At 43.5% G+C, this 27,860-nt stretch overlaps 1 protein-coding gene across 1 annotated transcript in view; it reads left to right on the plus strand.

Annotated features, from left to right (window-relative positions):
* Positions 1-26,305, plus strand: part of MEX3C (mex-3 RNA binding family member C) — a 41,967-nt gene extending 15,662 nt beyond the window's left edge. Inside the window, 1 exon segment of the mRNA XM_074532060.1 lies at positions 23,304-26,305. Coding sequence (XP_074388161.1) covers positions 23,304-24,520 — 1,217 coding nt within the window. The 3' untranslated portion in view covers positions 24,521-26,305.
* The last annotated feature ends 1,555 nt before the right edge of the window (positions 26,306-27,860 follow it).

Raw genomic sequence — 27,860 nt, forward strand, 5'->3', positions numbered from 1 at the left:
TCTGCAGGCTCAGCACTCGGCTCCTCACGTCCGGACATCACTTTAGTCTCTCAATTCTTATTTGGCTCGTTGTTTTTGGGGTTTTCTCTGCATTTTGGAGTCGGGGTCCCAAAAGCATGCTGGTCTTGGACTCACTTTGCATAACCCCCCCCACCCTCTCAGGTGTCTTCACTATGGTAGGAACTTTAGCCTCAGGGAAGGGCCATTACCCCACCCAGCCAGGGCTTTTACTAATACAAAAGAGGAGATAAGCCTCAATGACCCGGTATTACAATAACAAAGCACTAAGAACCCTGGCAGAGACAGAGATCTGGCTGCCTTTTTGTAACTTTTTCTCACAAAAAAATATTAACCGAATTTTTGTTCATAACATTGAGCAAAATATTACTTTGCTTAAAATAATCCTGGAAATTGAAACAAAATCATAATTCTGATAAGTTGGTAGCTGATAACTATCTAACATAGCTGAACAGCCAAATAAAAGCAATAGGTATCACTCAGGTAGTGGAAAAGTGCTAAAGCAACCCTAGAGTTATATATATTATAATAAAATATAATAATAGTAATATAATCCTAGACCTTATGTTAGGATATCTATGTACTGTATTTAGCTATTAAGGGATTAATTATAGTCCTTTCAAAAATACTGAATATCTGATTTTATCTCTCAATGTGTTGTGATAATAGCATTACTGAATTATTGACAGTACTTATATAGCCTTGACTGGTTATTAATTACCTGTAAGGAGTAGTCAGCACAAGCATAGCTAACTAACCTGAATTGCATGTTTGTTGGTTTTGGGGTTTTTTTTAAACTGGATTCTTAAGATTTCTACTTTCATGGCTAAGTTTAATTTATATGACAGAAGTTGTCATGTATCTCGGTGCCAACTGATTGCCACAGACAACAAAGACCACAGGTTCAACTAATTTAAGTGAAAAAGGCAATTACACTTCATATTATTTTTTTGCATTTTCTATAACAAGCCGGTTATTAAATGTTATATTAAATGCCTTGTTCTAAAGACTGAAACAAAACTTGAGGTACTTTTTGGAAAGCTATTTTTCTAGATAGTTGAAGTCTTGTCATTTTTAGAGCCTGGAACTTCAGGATCTGAAACATGTGAGCATACTGTGGCCTGGCATAATCTGAAATTACTGCTGAATTTTCAATGGTCTATTGCTCTGATACCATGTAACATGTGATTTCAGTTATGTTATTTGTCATTTCTGCTATGCAAAGATCCATCTCAAGTTGTGGAGTGTGTTGGAAAGGTGCAAGTTTTCCAGCTGGGATTGTAAATCCTTGCTCATAAATGCTGTTCTTGTCTGGCTTCTTGGGTGGGAAGGACACCAAACACAGTGCACACTCAGGAGACTTTGTGTAGTCTGCCAGAAATTCTGTAGATTTTAATGTGTGAATGCATAATAAGATTATTTTTTTAATGAAGCTGAAATTAAAAATCTTGGAAGGTAAAATACCAATTTCTAATTGTCTGGTCCTTTTGATTTTCTTGTAAAATTGCTGTGTTATAAAAGAGTATGGTTTTCTTTTTTATGTTTATAACATACACATAAAAAAGAAATACTGATTAATGTGCTTCTGAACTGCACTGGATTAACTTGTCTGGCATGAGAAAATGGATGAATTCTTTTAAGCTGTTAGTAAAGTCGGCAGATGTTGAGTGTTTCCCTGTCTCAGCCTGTTACCCTCTCTTCTAGTACACTGTGGTCTGAATTTCTGGAAAAGAAACTTTGTTCTAAACAAGGTGTTGGCTATCTCAAACATCTTAAATTTTGTTTTCATGCAATGCTTCCATCCCATACAGCCAGTTTCTCATTGCAGGCAAAAAATTTAGCAGGGATAAGGTTGCAAACTTCCTGTAACAAAAAATGTTGCTGAGCCCTAGTACACTTTTATTTAATCAAAAGAAAAGGTCAAAGAGCTCTAAATCAAGCATTTGTTTCCAATTTCAGGTATTCCTTAATGTCTTCATTTTCTCTTTAATGTATTCTTTTAAAAGCATGAGATTTTGTCAGTGTCTGAGATCTGTTTCCTTTACTGGTGCGAGTCAGTAGTTCTCAGGTCTGCATCAGGTTCTCCATTTCTCTTTTGAACAGATGTTATCTGCTACTTTTTACCTTCTAGATCATTTAACCTTTGACAGTATATTGTGAAATTTCATCTATAAAAACACAGGTCTAGCAGCATTTTTGAATCAAGGTTTGGGTGTAAGTGAAGATTTGCGTAGTCTTTTGCAACCTTCCTTTATTGACATGTCATTATAGAACGTGATATAGCACAAAGTACCACGACTCCATCAGAAGGGTGCAAGAGAGATTTATTATAGCAACATGTTGCTTTTATTCTCTTTCAAGATATTTCCATTCACTTAACATACACATTCACTGCCCATTGGTTACAAGAAAGAAACAAAGTTCTCAGTAGGTGATCAGGGAGCCATGTCATTCTGTGAGCCAGCTAAAGTCTGTATCTTTTAACTTTCTCTCCTTCATCATGTCTCCATGGTGACAACCTTGGTGTCTTCCTCAGGAGAGATATGGGGCTTTCCTTATCATTAGGAAGCCTTTGCTGGCTCACAAGAACAGCACAGAATGTCTTTCCTACATTGACCATTTACTGCATGGCATGAATAGTGTTTCTTTTTAATATTGTCATGCAGGTCAGCTTTCCCAATGCTATTGCTCACACAAATCTGTTTCATTCACTAGATCAGTGTTCCTAATCAAAACAACTTTTTTCCTGTAGTTATTTGTTGGATGTATTCCCTTTCTTATAACTATTGCTTTTCTGCTATTGTACCTTCCTAATTTGGCTCAACAGATGCTACCTTAGTCCTGGTGCTACAGCAGTGCAAGTAACTAATTATACAAGTTGCTGCCCTCTGGCTTTTTTGCTCCATGGAACTTGTTTACAAAGTTGCCATCTGTTTTGGGAATTGGAGTATCCTTCTGCCTGTGAAATTGCTGATTTATTTGATAGTGTCCTGGACTGACTACTTCATTCTGTACTAGATTTATATATATATATATATATAAACTGATAAATTAATAGATGCCTAAGAAATCTTTAATAAAGAGTTTCTATGTGGTTCTTGAACCACAGCTTTTTTTTTTAGAAGAGGGAAATATTTATGAGAGCTTTTGAGTAGCCTTCTCTTGGAAAGCTTTCTCAACATCATCAGAGACTCTTAAAGCTGCCCACATTTCCCATCTCTTAGCTTGGCACTAATAGGATCAAAAAAAGTCCTGCTTCCTTTGATCTGGCACAGCCAAGTGGTCGACCTCAATTCCTTGGCTCTTGGTTAAAGCACTTGAGATCTCCTGACTTCTCTGTCCTGGTACCTAGGCAAAGCCTGTATGGCTGCAGCATCTCCGGTGCACTTGAACTTGAAGTGCTGGTCTGGAAAGTATCTCATATAAAAACACTTCTACAGCTCCAGCTGGATAATGACAAGTAGGTAACTCATGTATCATCTTCGCTTTGTATTTTTTTACATGTGCTAATGCCAAGTAAGTGGTCAGTTGCTCCTCAGAAATGGGTGTGATGGAATTATAATGGGAGCAGTCTTGATCCCTATGTATAACATAGAAACAGAATATCCTGAGTTGAAAGTGACCCACAAGGGTCATCAAAGTCCAACTCCTGGCCCTGCATGGGACAACCAGAAAAATTGCACCATGTGCCTGAGAGTATTGTCAAAACACTTAATGAATTGTCAGGCTTGGTGCTGTGATCACTTCCCTGGGAAGCCTGTTCCAGTGCCCAGCCACCCTGGGTGAAGAACCTTGTCTTAATGTCCAACCTAAACCTCCTCTAACACAACTTCAGGCCATTCCCTTGGGTCCTGCTACTGGTCACCGGAGTGGAGATTTGTGCCTGCCCCTCCACTTCCCTGGAAGTTGTAGACTGTGATGAGGTCTCCCCTTAGTATCTTCTAGGCTGAACAAGTCAAGTGACCTCAACTGCTCCTTGTATAGCTTCCCCTCCAGATTCTTCATCATCTTTGTTGCCCTCCTTTGGATACTCTCCAATAGCTTTATAGCTTTCTTATATTGAGGTGCCCAAAACTGTGCACAAAACTTGAGGTGAGTCTGTGGTGGGTTGACCTTGGCTGGACACGAGGTGCCCATCAAGCCACTCTATCACTCCTGCTTCCCAGCTGGACAGGGGAGAGAAAATAAGATGGAAAACAACTTGTTGGCTGAGATAAGGCAGTTTACCAAGGCAAAAGTAAAAGCTTGTGTGTGCACAAGCAAAGAGGAAGAAAATTTTTTTATTTTCTACTTCCCATCAGCAAGTGATGTCTAGCAGGGCTTCAGCATGTGTAGCAGTTGCTCCAGAAGGCAAACATCATAAGTAAGGAATACCCCTCTTCCTCCTTTTCTTAGCTTGTATAGCCCTTATGGAATATCCCTTTGGTTAATTTGGGTCAGTTGGCCTAGTTGTGTCCCCTCCCAGGATCTTGCCCACTCCCAGCCCCTAATGGGGGGAATTTTGAGAGACAGCACTGATGCTGTGCCAGTGCTGCTCAGCAGTAGCCAAAACACTGGTGTGTTATCAACACACTTCTAGCTACCAATGCAAAGCATAGCACTGTGAGGACTACTTTGGGGAAATGAACTCTGGCTCAGCCAGACCAAATACAGAGCCATCTTGATATGTTCCACAGGCAGGCACAGAGGTTTGGTAACTGCAAGTCCTGGTTTGGGACAGATTTGGGAGGGAACTTCCTGAAGAGGTCTCCTCTAGAAAGCAAATTCAAGCGGCCCCTCCCCCAACCAGTTTGGGAGGTAAACCTCCTTCAAGAAAAGTGGAAAACGCTGTTTATTTAACAAGCTAAGTACTCACAAACATGAAAAAATGAATAATATTAAACAATGGAACCTCTCGTCGTTCTGACGAGATGGCAAATTCAGAGAGAATCCTTCTCGTGGGGTGTAGCTCGGCTCGCTCAGTCTCTTATCAGTCCCTCCTGCACTGGAGAATGCCGCATCCTGGGCCCTGGTGGGTCACAGGTGTGAGCTCACGGTGCTTTGCTGGGTTTTCGGTCCAGAGCAGGGCTGATCGGTTCCAAGAAAAAGAAAAGCCACAGTCTGAGGCACTTCTCTGCCTTAGTTAGCTAAAAAACTAACTAACAGCAAAGGAGAGCTCTCTTCTGCTGTCCGTGCTGCAGGCAACATGAGAGAATGCAGGGGAGCAAGTGCAGTTTCTGCAGACAAACTGCGCACGCTTCTTCTCCCCCTCGGATCTAGTTTTAAAGGCGCAGAACTCAATATCCAGCATAAACAAAACAGATGATTGGGGATACAAGCATCATAAAGTCACCCCAGGACACTGCAGTGGATCTAAAAGCTTGTGATTGCAGGGGTGAGTTGTTGATGGGTCAGGAGGCAAGGAAAAATATCTTTAGTATAAAATGCTCTGATTTTTTTTTATTATGTAGTGAAAGGTTCAAGAGTTAAGAGCCAGGAAAGATCACTCACAGATAGCTATCACTGGCGAAACAGACTCAACTTGTGGATATTAATTGAATTTATTGCTAACAATATCAGAGCAGGATAATGAGAAGTAAAATGAGACCTTAAAAACACCTTCCCCCCACCCCACCCCACCCCTCCTTCCTGGGTTCTTACCTCCTCCCCCACCATTGCAGGGAGACATGGAATGGGGGTTATGGTCAGTTCATCATGTCACCAAAAATGTCAGGTGTGGCGGTTTTGGTTGAACCAGGCAGAAATACTAATTAAGTGTAGTGGTTTTGGTTAGCCAATCCGAGTTTCCAGGCCAATGCACCAATTAATGTACCGGGTCTAGTACTGGCCAAATGCCAGTGCACCCACTAGAATTATTTTCTCATTTTCTGCTGTGAGATAAGGATTAGGAGAGCAAAGCAGGCTCAAAACTTTGAAGGTTATAAAGAAAATTTTATTAACAGAACTAAAAATAAATAGTAAGAAATCAGAATAAACCTTCAGGTCACTTCTCCTCCCCCCAGCTCTTCTTTCTTTTCCTACTGACAATGTAAAGAGACAAATTTGTTGTTTTCAGTCAGTTTACCACTTTTAAAATAATCTTTCTTCAGTTCACTTAGGGAAAGGCATCTCTCCTGCCATGCCATAGAGACTTTTCCACAAGAAACAGTTCTCTCATGGTTTTAATTGTCATGAATAGCAGCTGCCCGGAAATCTGCAGTCGTGAAGTCCCTCCCATGTGAAATAAACAGGGCCAGGAGACTTCTTCTCCTTTTTTAATGCCTTTATTAAAAGTGATCAGCTCAGGATTGGGCGGCTCGGCAGGGCTGCAGTCCCCGTCGCGTCTCCCAGGGCGACTCAGAGGAGGAGGATATGCGCAGCTCTGTCTACTGGGGGCAGAGCCTGGGGATCCAGTCCTCGTGGGAGCCTTTAGGGCGTGATGTCCCCGTCAGATGTTGATCCTTTGAGCTTCTCAGCTGTCTGGTCCCGGCGTTGGGACGACTCCCATGGTCAGGGCGAGAGGGACTCCGCATTTCTGCAGGCTCAGCACTTGGCTCCTCATGTCCAGACACCACTTTAGTCTCTCAATTCTTATTTGGCTCGTTGTTTTTGGGGTTTTCTCTGCATTTTGGAGTCGAGGTCTCAAAGCCTGCTGGTCTTGGAGTCACTTTGCATAACCCCCCCCCCCCACCCTCTCAGGTGTCGTCCCTATGCTGGAAGAGGGCACAGCCTCGGGGAAGGGCCATCACCCCACCCAGCCAGGCTTTTTACTAATACAAAAGAGGAGATAAGCCTCAACGACCCGGTATTACAATAACAAAGCACTAAGAACCCTGGCAGAGACAGATCTGCCTGCATCCCTATAACTCTTTCTCACAAAAAAAATATTAACCGAATTTTTGTTCATAACAGTCCCCCCTCTTTTTCTTTGATCGAGCTTAAATTCTTAGGCTCGCATCAACTCACAATTTTTTGTTTTGAATCTACTATAAATCTCTTGTGCACTTTGGTAATCATGGTTACTTAACCTTGTTACTTTTCTTGGTTTTTTTCAGGTTGGTTTGTACAGCCAATACTGTTTTACTAAAATAGATAAATAAGCATAGTAAAAAGAGCAATCTTCCAAGTACACACACAGCAAGAAAAACCACTTTTTCCCATACATATTGTCTGAAAATCTCTTAAGTTCTCCCACCCACTGGGATCAAGTGTAGGAGTTTGATCTTGATTATTTACACATGCCAATCTTTTTATTTCGTTTGAAATGTCCCTAATAATTGAATTCTTTATTTTTAATACTGCCTGGAGCCGGATGACTTTGTTCAACACAGATATTGGGATCCGAATTTGGCTTTTACAATTTTGGATTTTCTCAATTTCTATTTCACTTTCCCGGTTTTGTTTAATTTCTCCCAAATAATTATATATAGGAACTCCCAAACTTGATCCAGTTTCTTTGGGTAATAAGAAAATTGGTGTTATCACCCTAGCAATGCAGTTGCCAGATGAGATCAAACTTAGGGGTTTAGAGCTCCCCTGAAATGTGTTCCAAAAGGGGTTTATCTCTTTTCTAGTACACTCATCTAAATACTTGTAACAAACAATTTTTCTTACCATTTTCACCATTTCTTTGCTTTTTACTAGATCTGCTGAGCTTGTTTCAGCAGCATCACATTCAAAACACAACCAGGCTACCTCTATAGGGCACTCTCCTAGGAGTGGCTGCCTAAAAGTGGCAATATTGTATGCTATCCAATACACTCTCTTATTTTTCTGATAAAGGACCAATTGGGAGGGGTTAACACAATCAGGGTTAGAACTGATGTGGACTCTCGACAAGGAGCTCTCTTCCTCCTCATAGAGGGGTTGGTAGCACTCTCTGCACGGCTCAGCTGGGCTCCCCTGAGCACCACCAGCAATCAGAGCCAGCATTACTACCCTTCCCAAGAGTCCGGTATGGGTCATCTTGCACAGCCTGCCCACCCGGCCTTGCCTCTTGGGGAATTTTTTCTGAGGAGAAGCTTCCAAGCTCTTTAGAGTCCCTTCTACCCGCTTCTCTGGTTAAGCCTCTCTTGGTCTGTTCCCTACAAATTTTAGTTTCCCCTAGGGGAGTGTTCTGTAGAGGATTAACCTGGAGTCTTTAGAAATATATTGGGGAACTTAAACTAGAATTACTTATTTACAGCCTTAAACTTTTTACCAACATAATTTACACAAAACAGTTTTAAAACATTTTAAGCAATATTAGAACTCTGATACCAATTTTTCCTATACAGTTCAGTCTTTTTGACTCTTCCTCCTGAGAGTCAACTTTAAATCCCAGTATACTCAGGTGAATTAACTTGTGATGTGGATGAATCCTTATCCAGTGCCCGGAGGTGAGTGGTGTGGACTCTGGCCCAATGCCAGAGGGAAAAACTGAGAGTCTGGCCCAATGCCAGAAGAAGAAACTGAGAGTCTGGCCCAATGCCAGAAGGAGACAGGGGTGGAGTCTGGTCCAATGCCAGGGGTGAGAGTGATGTGAGTCCAACCGTCTTAGTAATGAAGAATACCTGAAACGGGCTTTCAAACACAGGCATTAATGGTCTGCTGTTAATGATTTTATCAAAACTCAGCTTCTCTGTTTAATGTTATCAGTAATTTCTCTTCTTCCATAGCTTGTATGTTTCTCTCATCAATTTCTACATACTCTGTATTTTGCAAGGAGTTGTATTTCTCAGCTAACTTAACTCTCAAAGTACTCTTATTCCACTATTTTTCTGTGTATTTAATTCACTGGTGATCTGTTCTATTTTTCAAGATCTTATTTATTTATCTCTTGCTTCTGTTTCTTGCTTTCACTTAGAGCTTAAATACTTCTTTTAACCCCTTACACTTTTTTTTTTTTTTTCTTACACCATTCTTCTACACAATACACTTCCCTCTAAGGAGATGTGGTAAAACTTGTAATGCACAATCTACATTACTTCTATTCTAACTCATCTCTATTCACTCTCTCATTTCTCATTCACTTTCACACATTCCTCCACACCTTTGAGACACAAACTTATTGCTAGAAAATCACGGGTCCCTATAGCCCCCCCCTCACCTTGGGGTTGGCCCACAGGTCTCAGTATCTCTGGGCCTCTTGGAAGGGCCCAGACTCTGGTTGCCTCTGGTGCACATTCACCTGTGAGGCTGCCTGCGTGTCACTCACGCTCTTACAGCTACGGCTCCCTCACACATCTGGGGAGCACTAGTCTGGTTTGCAGGTCACACACACACACACACACACATGCTTTGGTCACAGCCCCCACCCGCCCCCGCCTGGGGGACACAAGCCTGGTTTGCAGGTCACACACACACTTCCACTGTCCCCATTCCTACCTGCCCGGGAAGTTGAGGCTGACTTTGCTTGTGACTCACTCTCACACACACAACAAGACAACAATAAGGTACCTTTTACTTTCACACCACTTATTACAAGTTTAGCCTTACTGGCCAGTTTTGGTGCTATTGGATATTCTTTCTGCCTAGCTGGTTTTTTTTCTAACTTCAGATGTTACTTTGTTGAGACAGGACTTATCTGCTCCTGTATCAACCAAAAATTCTAATTCTTCATTTAGGGGTCCCACCTTAAAGTTTACCAAGGGCTCTTCTAGATGTTGCATCGGGTCCCCTATAGTGTAAAGCCCCTGACCCTCTAATTGTCACTTCTAAGGATCTTTTCTAAATTATTTTGTTCCCTGGCTATTGCCACATCGAGACTGAGCTTTCTACAAAACCTCCTGACATGTCCTGGCTCTCCACAGTAATAGCAATGTCCTTCTCTCAAAGGGACTTGAGGTGTCTCTATCCCTTTTGCACCTGACAGTACAAGAGGCCTATCCTTGCCTCCTCCTGGTGGTGGACCCGCCCACCCTGCACTTTCCCTAGCTACAGCAACCATGACCTTAGCCTTGGCCTTTGCTTTTTCTTCCTCTCTCCTTAAATACACCTTCACTGCCTCTCTTAATAACCCATTTATGTCCTTCTCTTGCCACTTTTCCATCTTTTCCAGTTTCCTCCTTATATCAGGCCAAGATTTGGTAACAAACTGGACTTTTAGTAGCATTTGACCTTCTGGAGTGTCTGGGTCTATTCTAGAGTACAGCTGGAAGTTCCGCCTTAGGCGGTTAAGCCAGGCAGCAGGAGCTTCATCTTTCTCCTGCATGCCCTCAAATGCCAATTGGGTGTTAGTTCCTTTGGGAACTGACTCTTTGATCCCTCATATTATCAAAGACCTATATTCCATCATGGCCTTCCTCCCCTCCTCCTGGTTAGGGTTCCAGCTGGGATCCGTTAGTGGCAATTTCTGTTCACCTGATGGCACCTGGGGTCCTGGACGGTTATCTTTCTCCCAAATTCTTATGCCAGCCACCCTAATCATCTGGACCTCTTCTGGGGAAAATAATATACTCAGGATGGAATTCATCTCCCCCCAAGTGTAGATATTTGGACCTATAAATTGATCCACTTGGTTGGCTATGCCCACTGGGTCCTCAACTAAATGCCCCAACTCTTTCTTGAATCCTCTCACCTCAGAAGCAGTTAGGGGAGCATTCACAAAGCCAACACCTCCCGCTACTCCTCCCATAGGAACTTCTCTGAGGGGAAAGAGTCTCTCTGCCTTGGAGGTCTTGGATCTGGTGCTACAGTACGGCCCATCTTCAGATGCCAAACTACTTTGAGGGATATCTGGGTTACCCTGAACTTTCTGCCCATCAGCAGGTGTATTTGCTGATAGCTGTTTATCGGGCGAGGAGGCATTTGTGTCCCAACTAGGAGGAGGTAAAGGGACAGCAATAGGAGGGGGAGAAGAGCCTGAGTGGATATTAAGTGCAGCTGGAGAAGGGGTGGAGAATGCAGCAGGTGGAGTAGGCACTTGTGGTGGTGCAGAAGGGACTGGAGGGGATACTGGGTTTATCATAGCAGAAGCTGAAGAGGTAGAAGGAGGAGTTTGAACAGGTGGTAGTGAGATGGCAGCCAGGGGTAGAACCGGACCTGCCATTTGAGGTGCTTGAAGAAGAGGATTATAAGGTGGAGGGGCAGAAGGAGGCAAATAATCCAGGGGATCCCATCTTTTATTAGTCTTATCATCCCCTCCTTCATTCTCCTCTTTCTTCCTCTGTACCTTACAAATTCGCACCCCTTCATCCCCAACAGCGCTCTTTAACCAGCAAGCTACATACAATAATTGCTCAGGATCAGTATCCCCTCGAGCTGTCAGATAATTATTTAATAGCTGGCACATCCACTTATCCTTTGTCCCACACCAAGGCCATCCTCCTTGTAACTCTAATTCTGGCCACACTTCCATACAATAATGGATCATTTTCACTTTATCTAATCCCTCCGTGGCCTCTATAGAATCCCATTTTACTAACAGTTCTCCTAAGGGACTATTGGGAGGTATGTCCCTCAGTCTCTTACCTGTCTTTTTACTATTACACCCTCCCATTTTACAGGTCTTAACAGTAAAAAATCCCAAAGGTGCCTTTACTGATCGGTAATTTCAAAAAGAACCTTCTTTGAGGAGCTTCAGCCTCCTCCACTGAACTTCAAATTTCTGCCTGATGCTCAGGACTTTATACTGAAACAACTGCCCAATCTCTTGATTGCCCAACTTTCCCCACGTCAGGTCTTACATCTATCGGGACTTGAACACACGAAGCCTCGGCCTAAGAATCCGGGTCGTGCCTGACTCCCTCAGTCAGGAAAAACAACTGCCTGATTTTTAGTTTGCCTAACCCGCCAATTTTTAGGCTTCACCGTATCAGGACTTAAAAGCAAACCACAGCCTCCTTCGCTGGGGTTTGTGCCTGACTCCTGTGTCAGGACTTACTTTTGCCTGCAGGGCTTGTGAGCTACCCGAATCCTTCTCGGGACTGACAAAATCTTACGCGAATCCTTCTCGAGACGTACAAATGCTACCCGAATCCTTCTCGGGACTGACAAATCTGCCTGACTTCCCTCTGTCAGGGCCTATTTTGGGTGCGTGCCACTCATACAAATATTCCCTCCGCACGCCCGGAGGGGGGGGGCCCTTTATTCCCCTTGGGAGACGACTCACTCACGCTAATTCCAAGCACTGGCCCCTGTTCCCGGCCGGCCCCTTCGCAGGAGTCCGGAACCGCGGTACTGAGGAGTCCACTATCACTTCGAGTCCACTATCACTTCGAAGGTCCGGCTGCCGGCCTTCGTCTCATTCACACACACATGCGCACGTCTCCCGCTCCCGCCACCGGCTTTCTCACCAATCCGGTGCTCCGGTGCTCCTCTGTGTCGCTGCTCCTGAGCCGATCCCTCTGGTCCTGGTAGCCAGCTGTCCTGGAGGTCCAAGATGGCCAGTCCTGAGTCCTCTCTCGGCGTGGCTATTCTGGACGAGCGCCCCCAGCTGAAATAAACAGGGCCAGGAGACTTCTTCTCCTTTTTAATGCCTTTATTAAAACTGATCAGCTCAGGATTGGGCGGCTCGGCAGGGCTGCAGTCCCCGTTGCGTCTCCCAGGGAGACTCAGAGGAGGAGGATATGCGCAGCTCTGTCCACCAGGGGCAGAGCCGGGGGATCCAGTCCTCGTGGGAGCCTTTAGGGCGTGAGGTCCCAGTCAGATGTTGATCCTTTGAGATTCTCAGGTGGTTGGTCCCGGCGTTGGGACAACTCTCTGCTCAGGGCGAGAGGGACTCCGCATCTCTGCAGGCTCAGCACTTGGCTCCTCATGTCCAGACATCACTTTAGTCTCTCAATTCTTATTTGGCTCGTTGTTTTTGGGGTTTTCTCGTTGCATTTTGGAGTCGAGGTCTCAAAGCCTGCTGGTCTTGGAGTCACTTTGCATAACCCCCCCCCACCCTCTCAGGTGTCTTCCCTATGTTGGAAGAGTGCACAGCCTCGGGGAAGGGCCATCCACCCCACCCAGCCAGGCCTTTTACTAATACAAAAGAGGAGATAAGCCTCAACGACCCGTGATTACAATAACAAAGCACTAAGAACCCTGGCAGAGACAGATCTGCCTGTGTCCCTATAACTCTTTCTCACAAAAAAAATATTAACCGAGTTTTTGTTCATAACACCATGGTTTGGTAGTCTTCCCACAACTACCACCATGGGTCATCTCAGCTTATTGGGGTGCAATTTTAAGGGTGAGCTGTTCTAGTATAGAAACAAACGTTCTCTTTTATCTCTGGGAACAGAGGTTTTCTTCTCCCATCCCTGAAGCCAGGTTTCTCATCTCTCTCTGTTCAAGCTTCTCATTAGATCACAGCTACGTCAACATCTGCTTGCTTCAGCACTGGTGCTTCTGCTCACAACTATGGCTAGAACGCTACATCCCTTCAATTTATTCCATGAATTATGAGGGGGAAAAAAAGAGTCTGATGTATCAATTAGATTGTCACCATAGTCTTACAAGAGAATTTCAGCCCAAGACTAAGGCATCTCCTCATTCTCCTTCCATCTGGTATTTGACTCCTCCGCTGACCCCATGTTGTTTTCTTTGTGTGTCTTCACCCTTTCCTTTTTCTCTCACTCGAGAGATGATTGATGTCTGCAAATTTCATCTGTGCACTAAGAGAGTTAATGTCTTGCTCAGGCCTGGGAATGGTCATGTGATCTCTGTGGGTGGCGGCTGCTCTCGTTTCCTGGCTGTTTTCCAACCCTGCCGCATTTAATTCCAGCCGCGGGGCTGCTTTCTGCGTGGCCGGCTCAGCCCGCAGCGCGGCTGAGATTCTGCCGCCGCTGAGTTCCAACCACAGCCGGCAGGCCAGGCCGCCTCTGCTCGGCTTCGGGTGGAGCTGAGCTGGGCCCGGCTTTAGCTGTGAGCTGCCGAGCCATCCTCCTGGTACCGCAGAAAATCATGCGGCTGAGAACAGAGGTGGCCCTGCAGCCTGGCACAGAAAACGCCCCTGAAACTTATCAGGGTTAGTTTAGCAAAACATAAAAGTTTCAGTAATCTAATAATCACACTCTAACAATAAAAGAAAATTAGCTATATGCTGGCCAGAGTGGAAAACTACACTGCTTAACTTCTTATGATTAATTAAACAGTTTAAAAGTTAATTAAAGCCATTAATTAGAAAAAATAATTATGAAAGTTATATAATTTCCAACAATCACATGTTGTTCCTGCTGCTGCTCAGGGAGAAGAGTCCTTCCCCTATTCCAGCATGGGATCCTTTCCATGGGAGACAGTCCTTCATGCTTGTAATATATAATGTAAAATAATTCATGCTTAAGGGGAAATGTATAAAATAAAAATTGTAAAATGAATTTAACATCTAACGAGCCTCTGACCATGAACAACCTGGAGACAGATTACCACCTTGGAATTATGAAACTCCTGGCGGCAGCAGTAGAAGAATGCCTCATTAACTAATAAAAGAACATGACTGGTGCGGAGATGGGCTTCCTCTGGAACCATCAGGGAACACCCAAGGACGATCAGCACTTGATAGATATCATCAATCAACATAACCGAAGTCGTCTAGAAACATACATCTGAATACATCCCCTGACATGATCAGCGCCTGCCACTACTCAGGAAACAGCGATTGTCCAACCCTGCACAGTGAAAGAAACCTTCATACATGTGCGGGATTGCAAAAGGAATCAGGTCACCTCTGCCTCAGGCATAAAAAACTGTATAAAACAGCCCTGCTGGAGACGGCATTCGTGAACAGAGGGAGATCTGGTGCAATAGAGGTTGGATCTAGATTCACCCAGCGCCAATCCCGGGCTCGACGCTGTCTCTTTGACTGTGGTTTTTGAGGATTGTACTTTGGTCGTGAAAATAAAATCTTTCACATTTATTAATTTGGCTTTCTTTTTGATCATTTATAACAATGATGATGGGCTTCATAATGTAAGTCCATCCCACAAGCAACAGTTCTCAATGAACTGTTCCAATGTGGCCCCCTTTTCATGGGGTGCAGTCCTTCAGGCATAACCTACTCCAATGTTGGTCCCCTACAGGGTCACAAGTCCTACCAGGAAACCTGCTCTAGTGTGGGCTCCTCTCTCCACAGGTCCCTGCCAGAATCCTATTCTAGTGCAGGCTTCCTACAGGGTCACAGCCTTTTTTTGAGCATCTACCTGCTCCCATGTGGGTCCATCTTGGAGCTGGCTGGCATTGGTTCTGTCTGGCAGAGGGGAAGTTTCTGGCAGCTTTTTACAGAAGCCACCCCTGCAGCCCCCTGGCTACCAAAACCTGGCCACACAAACTCAGTATAATGTAGATCAGCATCTTTTGCAAGTATAGAGAAATTACCATCTTCCTTAAATCAACTAATTATATTCAACAGCCAGTTAAAAAAAATTAAATTGTCAAGAGTTAAAATTTTCTACTGCATTAATTAAAACAAGGTGTGAGATGAAATTAATTGATCTTAGCTGAAAGGTGATAGTAACTAGTGTCTATCAACTGACTAGACAACAGGTAGTATTTAAAATGGCTTTAATAACCCAGCGAAATGCCACAAATGTTCTGGTTTTAATTTTCTTGTGTAGCCAGCCTGCTTAAGGAAGTTTAGCCATTAAACAATTTAGAATAGGTTTTCATTTTCTCTCCCAATGCAGCTTCATCTCTGCTTAATAAATGGGGCATTTATCTTTTTTGTACTGTATAATCACAAACTGTAGAAATACTTTTAGTTATTTCACAACTGAGAGGAAACGTTCTGTTTAAACAAAAGAATGCAGCTTGGGAATGAACAGCTCTTCTGAAATATGTCAAGCAGTCATTTTTAATGAAGTAGATTATTTTTTCCTTCTTTGTTAATCAGGTGTGCAGTGTTATACTTTGCAGACCGGCAGCTGTTTGCCTTGTGGTACTACCATCCAATGTTTCAGTCAGGTAACAAAGGATTTGCACAGTCGCAGGGGTTCTTGCTTTCTGATTAAAAATTTGTGGCAACCTAGCAATGAAATAAGGGCTGTGCCTGCTTAACAGACTCTCCCTTTAAAGCTGTGTGCATATACAGCTGTTGCAGGCTGTCACGGTTTGATGCTGGCACAATGCCAGTGCCCCCATGAAAATACCCTCTCCCTGGTGTCTGCTGTGAGATGTGACCAGGAATAAGCAAAGCAGGCTCCCACTTAGAAATAAAGAAGAGAAAATTTTATTAACCTACAACTATATGTAAAAAGAAACACACAGAAAGAATTAAAACCTTCCAAAAACTTTTCCTCCTTCCCCCACCAAATTTCCAATACATCCATCCCTCAAATCACAAACTCTTGGTCTATCACCACCCTTTATATAATCAATTCTCAGTTTATCAAGGAGTGAGGAGTCTCTCTTGTGCCATAGGCTTCCCCTGGAAACACAGTTGAGACCTCGTGTGTTTCCTGTCACTCGTGGCACTGCCTGGAGATCATTTGCCATCGTGACATCTTCTTTCCATGCCCAGTGCTCTCACCACTGTGCATGGACCAGGGCTGCTTCTAGGGTTTTCCTTTTAAGGGTGCTTTGTTCAGTTCCAAAAAGAGCACAGTCTCTCACTTTTGGGACACCAGTTCCCCCCCAAATTTCACCCTCTGGGGCCGAGGGGTCTCAGGAACAGAGATCCTCTCCTCCACTGAAGATCGAGGGCACCAACCACCACCCTCCTCATCCATTGCCTCTGTTCATGCACTCCCATAACATCACTGCACTCTCGGCTCCAAGCCATTGCCTCCCCCTAGATGCAGTCCCTGTGTCACAAGAAAAAAATGTTTCTGTCCATGGCTATACAAGAAAAGTCCAGCCAAAGGCCACTTCATCATCTGCCACCTAGAATTCTTCTCAACTTCTCTCGGTCATCTTTCACTTTCACAATCCTGCATCATACTTGCTCATTTCCTGCTATTCATCCCTATCTCTCTTCTCATTCAGGAGAAGGACCAGCATTTGTAACGTTTCCATCATCCAAGAAAAGGGTTAAAAATCTCAGGCTCTGCCTGTCCAGAACGGCTGCCTTGCCCGAGCACCTTCTCTCCCCACCCCCCCTTCTCCTCGGCCTGCTATCAAATTTCAAGGTGGCACAGGTGAAATAAACAGGGCCAAGAGACTTCTTCTCCTTTTTAATGCCTTTATTAAAAGTGATCAGCTCAGGATTGGGCGGCTCGGCAGGGCTGCAGTCCCCGTCGCGTCTCCCAGGGCGGCTCAGAGGAGGAGGATATGCGCAGCTCTGTCTACTGGGGGCAGAGCCGGGGGATCCAGTCCTCGTGGGAGCCTTTAGGGCGTGATGTCCCCGTCAGATCTTGGTCCTCTCAGCCTCAGCGGCCGCCTGGTCCCAGCGTTGGGACGACTCTCTGCTCAGGGCGAGAGGGACTCCGCATCTCCGCAGGCTCAGCAATTGGCTCCTCATGTCCAGACACCACTTTAGTCTCTCAATTCTTATTTGGCTCGTTGTTTTTGGGGTTTTCTCGTTGCATTTTGGAGTCGAGGTCTCAAAGCCTGCTGGTCTTTGGAGTCACTTTGCATAACCCCCCCCACCCTCTCAGGTGTCTTCCCTATGCTGGAAGAGTGCACTGCCTCGGGGAAGGGCAATCTACCGCACCCAGCCAGGCTTTTTACTAATACAAAAGAGGAGATAAGCCTCAACGACCCGTGATTACCATGACAAAACACTAAGAACCCTGGCAGAGACAGATCTGCCTGTGTCCCTGTAACTCCCTCTCACAAAAAAAAAATATTAACCGAATTTTTGTTCATAACAACAGGCACAGACACTGACTCTCCCTCTCTCTCCTGGGGGGGGGGGGGGGGGGGACTGCCGGATGACTCTCCAGTGTTCCTCCACCCTTCCATCCTGCAAGGGCCTCTTCACCTCCCCTCTCTGTCCAAGGCCCTACCTCACCCGGCTGCATGGCTTCCCCTCTCCCACTCAGTCACAACAGCTGGGCTGGGGAGGTCTGTCCTGTTTCCTTGCCGGAACCCAAGAGGAAATTTTCCTGGGAGTGCTCTGCTTTTAACCTCCTGTGTTCTCAGAGACGTATCCATGTCCCCAGTGGCCACATCAGGTGCCAATATTCAAATCTGAGCACCTATTGGTTTGACCACAGCATCCCAAAAAAACTCACTTCTTCTCAAACGACACAGGCTCATAGAAAACAAATCCCTGCATGTTCCTGTCCACACACTTGGCAATGCTATGCCATCCCCTGCTGGTCTGGAGGGACTTCCCAGACCTTGCCCTTGCTTTCTAGGCAAGAAATTACCTATGGCTGTGCTAGCAGCTCATTGTTTGGGATTGATGCGAGTAATTATTCTGTTGCTGCCTTTTTACTTGGTGTCAGCTTATTATGGTGGTCAGAGCACTAAAGACTGTATTCAGAATAGAGGCTGTAATACAATATTGTCTTTTATCAGATAACTGCAAAGCTACTGAAAAATATATTCCTGCAAACTATGGCTTTCTATTTAGTGCTGATGGGCTATGAGATCTGTGGTTGCTCTGGGGACAAGTTGAAGGATGCCAGACTTGGGCAGGGCTGCTCGTCAGCCCCCCCTCCTGTTTAAGAGATGAGTTGGTGCTAATACAGCTTCACCCTGCTTGCTGCTTTTCCAGCCTAGGCTGTACTGGTAGCTTCACACACTATTTGTGTTGGAAGAGCTGCAGGAAGTTCTCAGTTTTGATCCCCTTAGCTAGTTACTTGTCAGGAGCAGGGAAGGAAAGCATACTGATTTCATTTGATTGTGGTTCACAGGGGCTGCTCACTGATTTTTTACCCACCATGACTTCCAGGCTTCTATTTGGATAAATTTCTTTCAGCTTTTTTTTCCTAGATCCCTCTGTAATTGGGGAGGCAAAATTAAATAGACATGATGGTAAGAAGGTTTAAGTTCCTTTGTGTGCCTGAACCCCAGTTTTGCAGCACTTGGCAAGAGGAATGTGGTATAAGGTGTGTGTCCCTGCTGTGACAGGTTGCATTTTGCTACTGATGATAATTGGAAGGATTAAGGACTTCTGTCCTGTGGTGAGAGGGGATGCCACACAACAAAGGGAACCCCATCTATAAATTGATCCTTGTCCCATTCCCACTGTGTGACATGGAGGGGAATTCAGCAGAAGAAAGAAACTGGGGGAAGGTTACATTTCTCCATGGCTGTGCAGAACAGGAGTCTGGAACACTTTTTTGGGGTGGTTCTTGGCTTATGGCAGCAGCTCAGCTGGTGTGGTGTGAAGCAGGTGTGCACAGGCTTCCCACTGTGGTTACTTGGCTCTGCTGGCTTCATTGGGGAGTTTCCTTCATGGATTGAATGGCCTGAGATTGGGTTTGATGTCTCTCATCCTGTTAGTGATGATGAAAGGTGAAAATGGGAGTGAGGGCTGAGCTGGTTGTTGCTGTGTTATGGGTGAGGACTGCCGGTGCTATGGCTGCTAAACTTGACTCTCATTTCAAGGGAAAAAAATTATTCTGTCTTCTTATAATCTCTTTTTAATTAGGAAGTATTTGATAATTTCAAATTGGCAGTGTATGAGGTAAACTATTCAATTAGAACTACCCTTAAGTTTCTTGAGGAGTATTATGTTCATTGTGTAGTTAAAATGTACAGTCAAATAATCCTCTTAAGGGGAAAAAAACGGGGAGAAGGCTTGAGAAGAATGATACAAATCAGCCAGCACAGGGTGAACACTGCCTACAGAACTTGGCTCAGGCTTGGCTCCTCGTCAGGTGCCTGGGCAAGCAAGCACTAAATTTTTGCCTAAATGAAAACAAACCAAAAGATTCTTGTTTTAACTGTGTCTGTATGTACTTATGGCTGAATGTGCTGCTTAGGAATGCTTATGCTGTTGAACCAAGGATGGTAACTGGTATTGAATAGACTTCTGTTATCACACCAAACTAAAATCACTTGAAAAGGTTTGATTAGATGAAATTTCTGGTCTAGAAGTCTCCTTTTCAGGCTTTTTTTTCTATGTACTTCAAAATCTTGGATACAAAAATCTTATTGCAAAAGTGTGGGTGATATATTTTTTCTTCCCCTTTGTCTTTCCCAGTCTCCTGAGCTTAGATACAGAAACTTCTTGATTTATCCTTTGGCCCTGTGATTTCATAGCTGGCAGAGCTTGTCATTGTGGCTGCAGAATTGTTGGAGAGGGGATGGGATCAGCTGGGCTTTGCAGCATTGCCTCAGTAGTGACTAATGGAAGAGGGTGGGAAACCTGAGCAGCTGAGTAAAAGCAAATAGAAAGGTCATTCGGCTAGAGTGGTATTCTGGGCTACTGACCTTGTATTTTGACATGAGTGTCTTTTGCGGGATTTCCAGCACTCCTTGTAGGCAAAATCTGGTGAGTATTGACTGACTCATTCAGAAATATTGGGTTTTGTATGTGGTGACTTTCTTCAGTTCTTCCTAACTTTTCAGATACAGATTGAGAGTTGGTCTTGATGGTCTGGGGAGTCAGCTTTCCACTGAAGCAAACTTTCTGATGTTTAAAAGTCTTATTCTGTTGCTACAAGGTTTTGAGGCAGTGTTTGGCCTCTGCTTTCTAGGTATGTGACTCATACCTTAAAAGCAAAGCTATACCCATCTTGGTCTGTGCTGTTCTGCAGCTTGAGGAAGAAAGGCAAAAAGGCTTTTCTTTATACTGGAGTGGTTTGGAAATGTGACACTGGCAAAGCCATCTCTGGAAATTTGCAGGGAATGGAGTTGAAGGTGCATAATTCTAACTTAATTTGAATTTCTAAAATATCAGGAAAATCTTATTTAAAATGTAAGCTGTAAGACTTGATAAGGCAGTTTGGAATCTGGAATTAAGTGGGCTCTGAACTGTGATATATAATATAGAATTCTATTGCTATATAGATATCTATGTCTAAATGCCTCTAGTATTCTTTAAATGTTGCCTCTGTAATTTTTTGGGAAATAAGGATATATACTTGGGTGGAATGGAGTAAATGAAAGTAATCTGTATATATTGGAGAATAATTGATACACAGCAGGAGACTGTGTTTAGGTGTTTCAGTAAAAAGTGTGAAAACGCCAGTGACACCATTTTACAGATCCTTTGGGTTTAATGTTTGAGCCCACTATATTTTCTGAGTAACTGGGAAGGAATTGTTATAGATGAGTAAATGGCTGGCTCTCACAATTCAGGGGTAAACATTATATGTATGTTAAAAGAAGTTTGATAAATGTATAGTTATGTTACTGCAATGTGCTCCCCCCAGTATGTGTTATAATGGGATGGTCTTCGTAATCTGGGCATTTGGGAAGGTAGGCTTGTTACTATGGCAGCACCTGACCTCCAATCAGAATGTAAGAAAGTGACTTCTACCACTGGACAGCAAGGAAGGAGTTGACTGAGAAAGGCTCTAGGAGGCGCTAGAGATGTAAAAAGGCAAAGCATCCATCTTAAAGATGAGCCAGCCACGTGGTAGGCAGCCCTGAGGGAGGTTCCCAGGCCTGTTCTTCCTTATTTAGTCCTTTTGTTGTATTATTGTTAAGGTTGAATAAACATTTGCAATTTTTAAAGTGAGCAGTTGTTTCTCAGAATGGGAATGGAGTGGGCAAGCAGATTTACTACAGGGAGAAATGCAAACAAAGAGATGGAAGGAGTAAAGGTATGTTGCCAGTGAGGTGCTGCTCTCTGGTACATGTAGGGAAATGGCATAGCTTCAAAGGATGTGTGCTTTGCCACGTCTGTAAGGCATCTCATATCCGTTTTCCCTTTTTTTTTTTTATCTAGTAGAGCACTAATGCCTTCTCAGTGGGCTGTAGTGGGAGGTTGCGGCTTATGGGTTTGTTCTCTCCTGCTGACACTTGCTGATCAACATGTTTGGCTCTCTGGTCTGTATCCCCTCCTTTGCACAGGTATGTCTGTGCCTCACACCCTCTCTTCTGGGAGCCCTCCTGTGCTCCTCCATGTGCTTTCTGAGGGAGGTAGGGCCTCTCAGAGCCCTCACTAGCTATTGAAGATTAATGAACTTTCTTTCCAGCTGTGTCATGAAAACAAAGGACTGTTGTGTTCAGCCTTTGTCCTTGCTATGTGCAGGGACCCTTCAAGAAGCAGCTCTTCCTCCCCTCTATTCCAACCAGCATCTGCATGTTTGCTGCTTTCTTTTTATTAGTAGATAGTACTGAATAAAGTGCATCTTTGTGTGGTTTTCTAACTGTACAATTTATTGCTTGTGATACCTTGGGTGCAAAGGACTAACAAAACACTCTTTTGAGTACCCAAATGGTTATGAGATGCTTAAAGTAAATAAGGGAAAGGTGAATAAATTGCTGCAAGTGGAATGATGCTTAAAACACTTGATCTGAAAATGTTATAATTTTTTCAAGATGAGGTTCACTGTAAAATAACACTTACATGCTTTTGAGTTTGTTTACAATAGGATAAATTTGATTAAGACTGAATCCAGTAGACTGTCTTGCATGTCATGGACCTGCTTGTGTCTCTTCATTTTGCAATGCCTGCTTTTCTGGTCCTGTCATGGGTAAAAGGGGCTTCTGTATGTATTTCAAAATGCCTTGAGCATCTTGGGAAAGAGCCTGTTGTCACTGTGTCATGGCAAACTTTATAATTCAGTACCCAAAAATCAAAGACAAATATTTCATTAGCTTTCTGCTTTTATTTCAGACTGTATTTACTCAGTTAATGAATGAGAGAAATTCCATGTAGGCATATACTATTACATAGTAAGCCCTATTTACATACAACAAACTGCTTGAACTCCTACTTGACAGTTCAAGCAGTGGCTCCTTCATCTCCCAGGGAAGAATAAAGTTTTAAATAACACTTAGTGATAAAAGGAAGCAAATGAAGAGTTCTCAGTTAATTGATTTTATCTATACCCTATACCGGTTGCAATACAGACACTTCTCTCACTTGTAAATGCTTAATTTGCTTTTAGGTCATACTTGTTGGTGGAAGACTAATATATCAGCAAACTTGTGCATGAACCTTTACTCCTTTTGCAGGATCTTAGAAATAACTGAAGTGTACCCAATCAATGGAAAAAATTTAAACCTACTAGTATGTATGGGATAATCACAAAGGTGGCTGATTGAGGAAAAAGTCATTCATGTTTATTCACCATCTAATAGCAATTGAGGAGTTGCTGGGCTAAACCAGCCCAAGAAACATTGCTAAAATAGTTTGTGGCCATAAGTATCAGAGGCCTGTTTGGAAATAATAGGTATAAGTTGATACTGGTTTTGCTGATGTGGCTTGCAGAGATGCAAACAGCTGCTTCTGGTTTCACGCTATGGTTTCTTGAAACTCTCAAACAGCTTAGATGGATTTCTTGTGGCTTTCTAAACTTGAATGTCTTGCCAAACTTGTATATGTTTCCTTTAAACAGGTTGCAAAATAAAAGCACTAAGGGCCAAGACAAATACTTACATTAAGACCCCTGTTCGGGGAGAAGAACCAGTCTTTGTTGTCACTGGGCGAAAGGAGGATGTAGCCATGGCTAAAATGGAAATTCTCTCAGCTGCTGAACACTTCTCCATGATCAGAGCATCACACAACAAGAGTGGTCCTGCTCTGGGAGGCCTGCCATGTACCCCTGATCTGCCAGGTCAGATGACAGTCCAAGTCAGGGTGCCTTACCGTGTAGTTGGGCTGGTGGTTGGACCAAAAGGAGCTACAATCAAAAGAATTCAGCAGCAGACCCATACCTACATAGTCACCCCCAGCAGGGACAAGGAGCCAGTCTTCAAAGTCACAGGAATGCCTGAAAATGTCAACTGTGCACGTGAGGAGATAGAGATGCATATAGCCATGCGTACTGGGAACTACATCAAGCTGAATAAAGAGAATGATTTCCACTACAATGGTACAGATGTGAGTTTTGAAGGAGGCACTCTCAGGTCTGCATGGCTTGCTTCTAATCCTGTCCCTCTTAGTTGCACCAGAATGATTTCTAATTATAGGAATGACAGCTCCAGCTCCTTGGGAAGTAGTTCCACAGATTCCTGTTTTGGAAGCAGTAGATTGGCTGATTTCAGCCCAACAAGTCCATTCAGCAAAAGCAACTTTTGGTTTGGAGAAACATTGCCTTCAGTGGGCATGGAAGACCTCGCGGTTGACTCTCCTGTGTATGACTCCTTATCAATGCCTTCCCAAACCATTTGGACTCCTGGCTTTGGTAGTGACCCTGCTATTAATACTAAGCCTCAGTGCCGAGGGAGACAGCCATCTACTCCTTGCCTGTCACCCACATTTCCAGAAAGCCTGGATCATCCGCTGGCTGGGAGAGCGAATAATGACCCACCTAGCACTGGCCACCAAGTAGGCCTTCCTATCTACATCCCTGCATTCTCCAATGGCACCAACAGCTATTAATCTTCCAATGGTGGCTCCACATCCAGCTCACCCCCTGAGTCAAGACAGAAGCTCAACTGCGTGATGTGCTTCGAGAACCAAGTTGTTGCGGCTCTGGTCCCCTGTGGTCACAATCTCTTCTGCCTGGAGTGTGCCAACAAAATCTGTGAAAAGGAAGTCCCATTGTGTCCTGTTTGCCAGACAGCTGTTACTCAGGCAATTCAAATTCACTCTGAAATAGAGATATTATAGGGATATTATTATATGTGGACTTTTAAAGACTTGAAGTCATAGATGTAATGGTACCCTCTAGTAAACTTTCAAATGAATTCTGACTGTTTGACTTCCTTGGGATTAGACTGAAGTTATTAATAAATTTTTACTTCCTCAAAAGGCTGCTACGGTAACACTAAACTTAAGGGGTACAGTCTGGTACAGTGTAAGCAGATGGCATGTTTAGCAGAGATACATCTGGTATAATGTTATGGCATAGTGAGGGCAAGTTTTCATAAATTACACAACTGAAAAAAACCCTAAAAATTTCCAGGCTTTTATAAAGGATCTCTGTTAATTGTTTGGCTTCTGTGAGTTGGCAGCAATGAACCTTGTTGCCTAAATGCAAAAGTACTTGTCTGCTATGGAGGATGTGTAGTATTATCTATATATCAAACAACACTTCAATGCTATCTTCTACCAGCTTTGAGGAAATATTTTTTTCTTTATGTGACAACTTATACCTAATTCTTCAGCATTGGAAATATCTTTTAAAGTATAGTTTGATTTACTGAAATGGATTGTGTTATTTGGCAGGTTCAGATAATAAATGACAGGTGGGAAGAGAGAAACTGCCAGATGCACCTCCATTTTGTCCTTGATAAGGGCAGTATGTCCAGAGGATCAGGAATGTCTCAATTTGTGAATTCCTACCCACTGCTTTTGTTAGGGTAATGTAGAAAAAGTCTGTCTGGCTTCATCCAGTTACAGTAAGGGCTTTAGGATGCACATACTTTGACTAAGAGTGATGATGCTGACATTCTGTTTATTAGTCTGATCAAGCTGTTCTTGACCTTTTTTAGAGAGCATATCGTTCAAAATGTGAAGCATTTTTATGTTAAATTCATGTCTTACACATAAATATATATTTTTAGTAAGAAAAAGGAAAAAGAGGGAGTTGTGTAAATGTCCTTTTATTATTCATGACAGCAGCTGTGACAGTGGCCCTGTAATCAGTTTACTTCATTTCAAAACTGTCTTTCCAAAAAAAAAAAAAAGTCTCTTGAATGAGCTTCTTACATTTCAACCTGTGGATGTTTCTAGCTTTTTCATCCTCAGTACATTACCAAATCTGTGCTGACATACATTAAAACAGCAAAAACAAAAAAAAAGACACAAAAGTAGAGTTCTGATGTATTTTTTTCTCTTTTTTAAAGCATTATTTTCCCAAGACAATCTTTTTCTCAGTGTAACAACAAAAAAGAAATTATGTATTAAACTAGTAAATATGCAGAAAATTTTATTTTTATTTCCACTTGAAGAGTTACATTTCATATAAAAGTTTACAACTAGGAGTTGCCTTGAAGGCATATTATGTACTGCAGAACTTTAATATAATTGCTTGCAGGATAGTTACATGTCAGTATTAAAATCTGATCTCTAGCTACAGTCCTGTAGATGCGAACAAATGTTCACTGAGTGTGTATTTTGTTTTATTGCATTGTACACTGCAACTAATAAGCCAAGGAATCAATAGACATAAGGTAGGTGTACCACTTCTATAAGCCACAAACTAAGAATAAACTGATAAACTATTGATCTAGCTTAGTTTTTGCTAATTTTACTACACTCTTTGTTATGTATATGTAGGGAGGTCATAGGGATTATAAATTCAATTTTGGTAAAGTTTAAAAACTATATATTTTATGATAAAGGGCCTTTAAATTAAGATGGCCAAAGAACTGATATTTGTTGTAAAGAGAATTATAAGAGTTTTATTTTTCTGATATTAAAAATTACTTAATAAAGACTTGTTTCCATTAACTTGAATGTTTTGCTCTCTTCATAGTTGTTACTTGGAGCAGCTTAGGCAGGCTGGGGCTGGCTGATGTCCCCCACGCAAGCAGGGGCATTCCTGGTGCTTAGTATTTCATGTGAAGGGCTCAGACTGGTGGGATCCCATTCCAGTGCTGCAGAGCTCCACTCCTGAAAGAAGTTTAACTGGTATAAACAAAAATTGAGGGGTTTTGTGGGTTTGGCTTTTTTTTTTTGGTGGGTTTTTTCTCCCAAAATACCCTTGGCTCAGTTTTTCCCAAAGTTGCATGGAAGAGTTTCCAGGAGCTGCTGGGTTAAAGTTTAAAATAAATCCATGCAAAATGAGCTGAAGTAGCTGAGGGGAGGGTGCAGATTGTTGCTAAGAAAACAAATGGGTTTTGGGCAAATGAGCTGCACCAGGAACTGTAGGAAATCTAAAATATTGAGGCTGGCAGGTACCTGCCCCAGGGTGTGACATTGTTTAGTGGTGGACTTGGCACGGCTGGGTCAATGGTTTGACTCAATGGTCTTAAAGGTCTTTTCCAATCTAAACCATTCTCTGTCCATAAGTCAAGGGGGAAGAGAAATATGGACCATATAGTCACATAGGTTGGAAAAGACATTTAAAATCAGAGTTCAATTGTTAACTCAGCACTGCCAAGTCTACCCCTAAGCCATGTCTCCAAGTGTCACAGTAACATGCTTTTTAAATCCTTCCAGGGATGGTGACTCCATTACTACTCTGAGGAACCTGTTCCAATGCCTGACCACCATTTCAGGGAAGAAATTTTTTCTAATCTCCAATTTAAACTGCCCCTGGCACAACATGACACTCATCCTACTGCTTGTTACTTGGGATGCTCCATGCCTGCTCCCCACTTGAGGTCTGCTCCCTCAACCTGTGCTAACCTGAGTGGCATGTCAGTGGTGCATCCCTTCTTCCTGCTGTTGACACCAGCTGCCCATGTGTCCCCATGGATCCCTACCCACAGCAGCCATTCCCACCTCTGCTATCACCATACTATGTGCCCTAGGTCATGTCACTACACCCAGAGGCAGCTTCACTGCAGCACCCACACCTGCCATCCTTGTACTGGCCATGCAGCTTCCCTGCTCTGAGCATGGCCATGCTGCTTTGCACTGCTTTGGCTGCATTGACTTCAAGACAATGCTTCACCCTGACTCAAGAAATCAACAAAATCAACCCAAACTGCCAGTCTGCCCCAAGGTGTCCCCATCTTCTGCTGCCATCCTATATCTATGAAGAACATGACCAAAAGGAGACATGACCCACATAATCTGTGGGATGCTCCCAAAGCTGCCCTCCCTTCCCCCCCCCCCCCCCCCCCATGTTTTCAGACATAGAAGATGGAGCACTAGTGGACATCTAGTGGCACCTACCCCAGATGCCCAAAGGCAGCTACAGAACCCCCTGGTGCATAGCCATCACCCTGTGGCAAACCCAGCCTTGTGTCCCTTGGGTCACTCCAGTACCCCCATGGACATGCAAATAGTAACACTGTGGGCAGGAGTCTGACATGGGGCCATCTTTCAGCCCCTGGGG

This window comes from Zonotrichia albicollis, chromosome W (genome assembly GCF_047830755.1).
Source record: "Zonotrichia albicollis isolate bZonAlb1 chromosome W, bZonAlb1.hap1, whole genome shotgun sequence".
Lineage (NCBI taxonomy): Eukaryota > Metazoa > Chordata > Aves > Passeriformes > Passerellidae > Zonotrichia > Zonotrichia albicollis.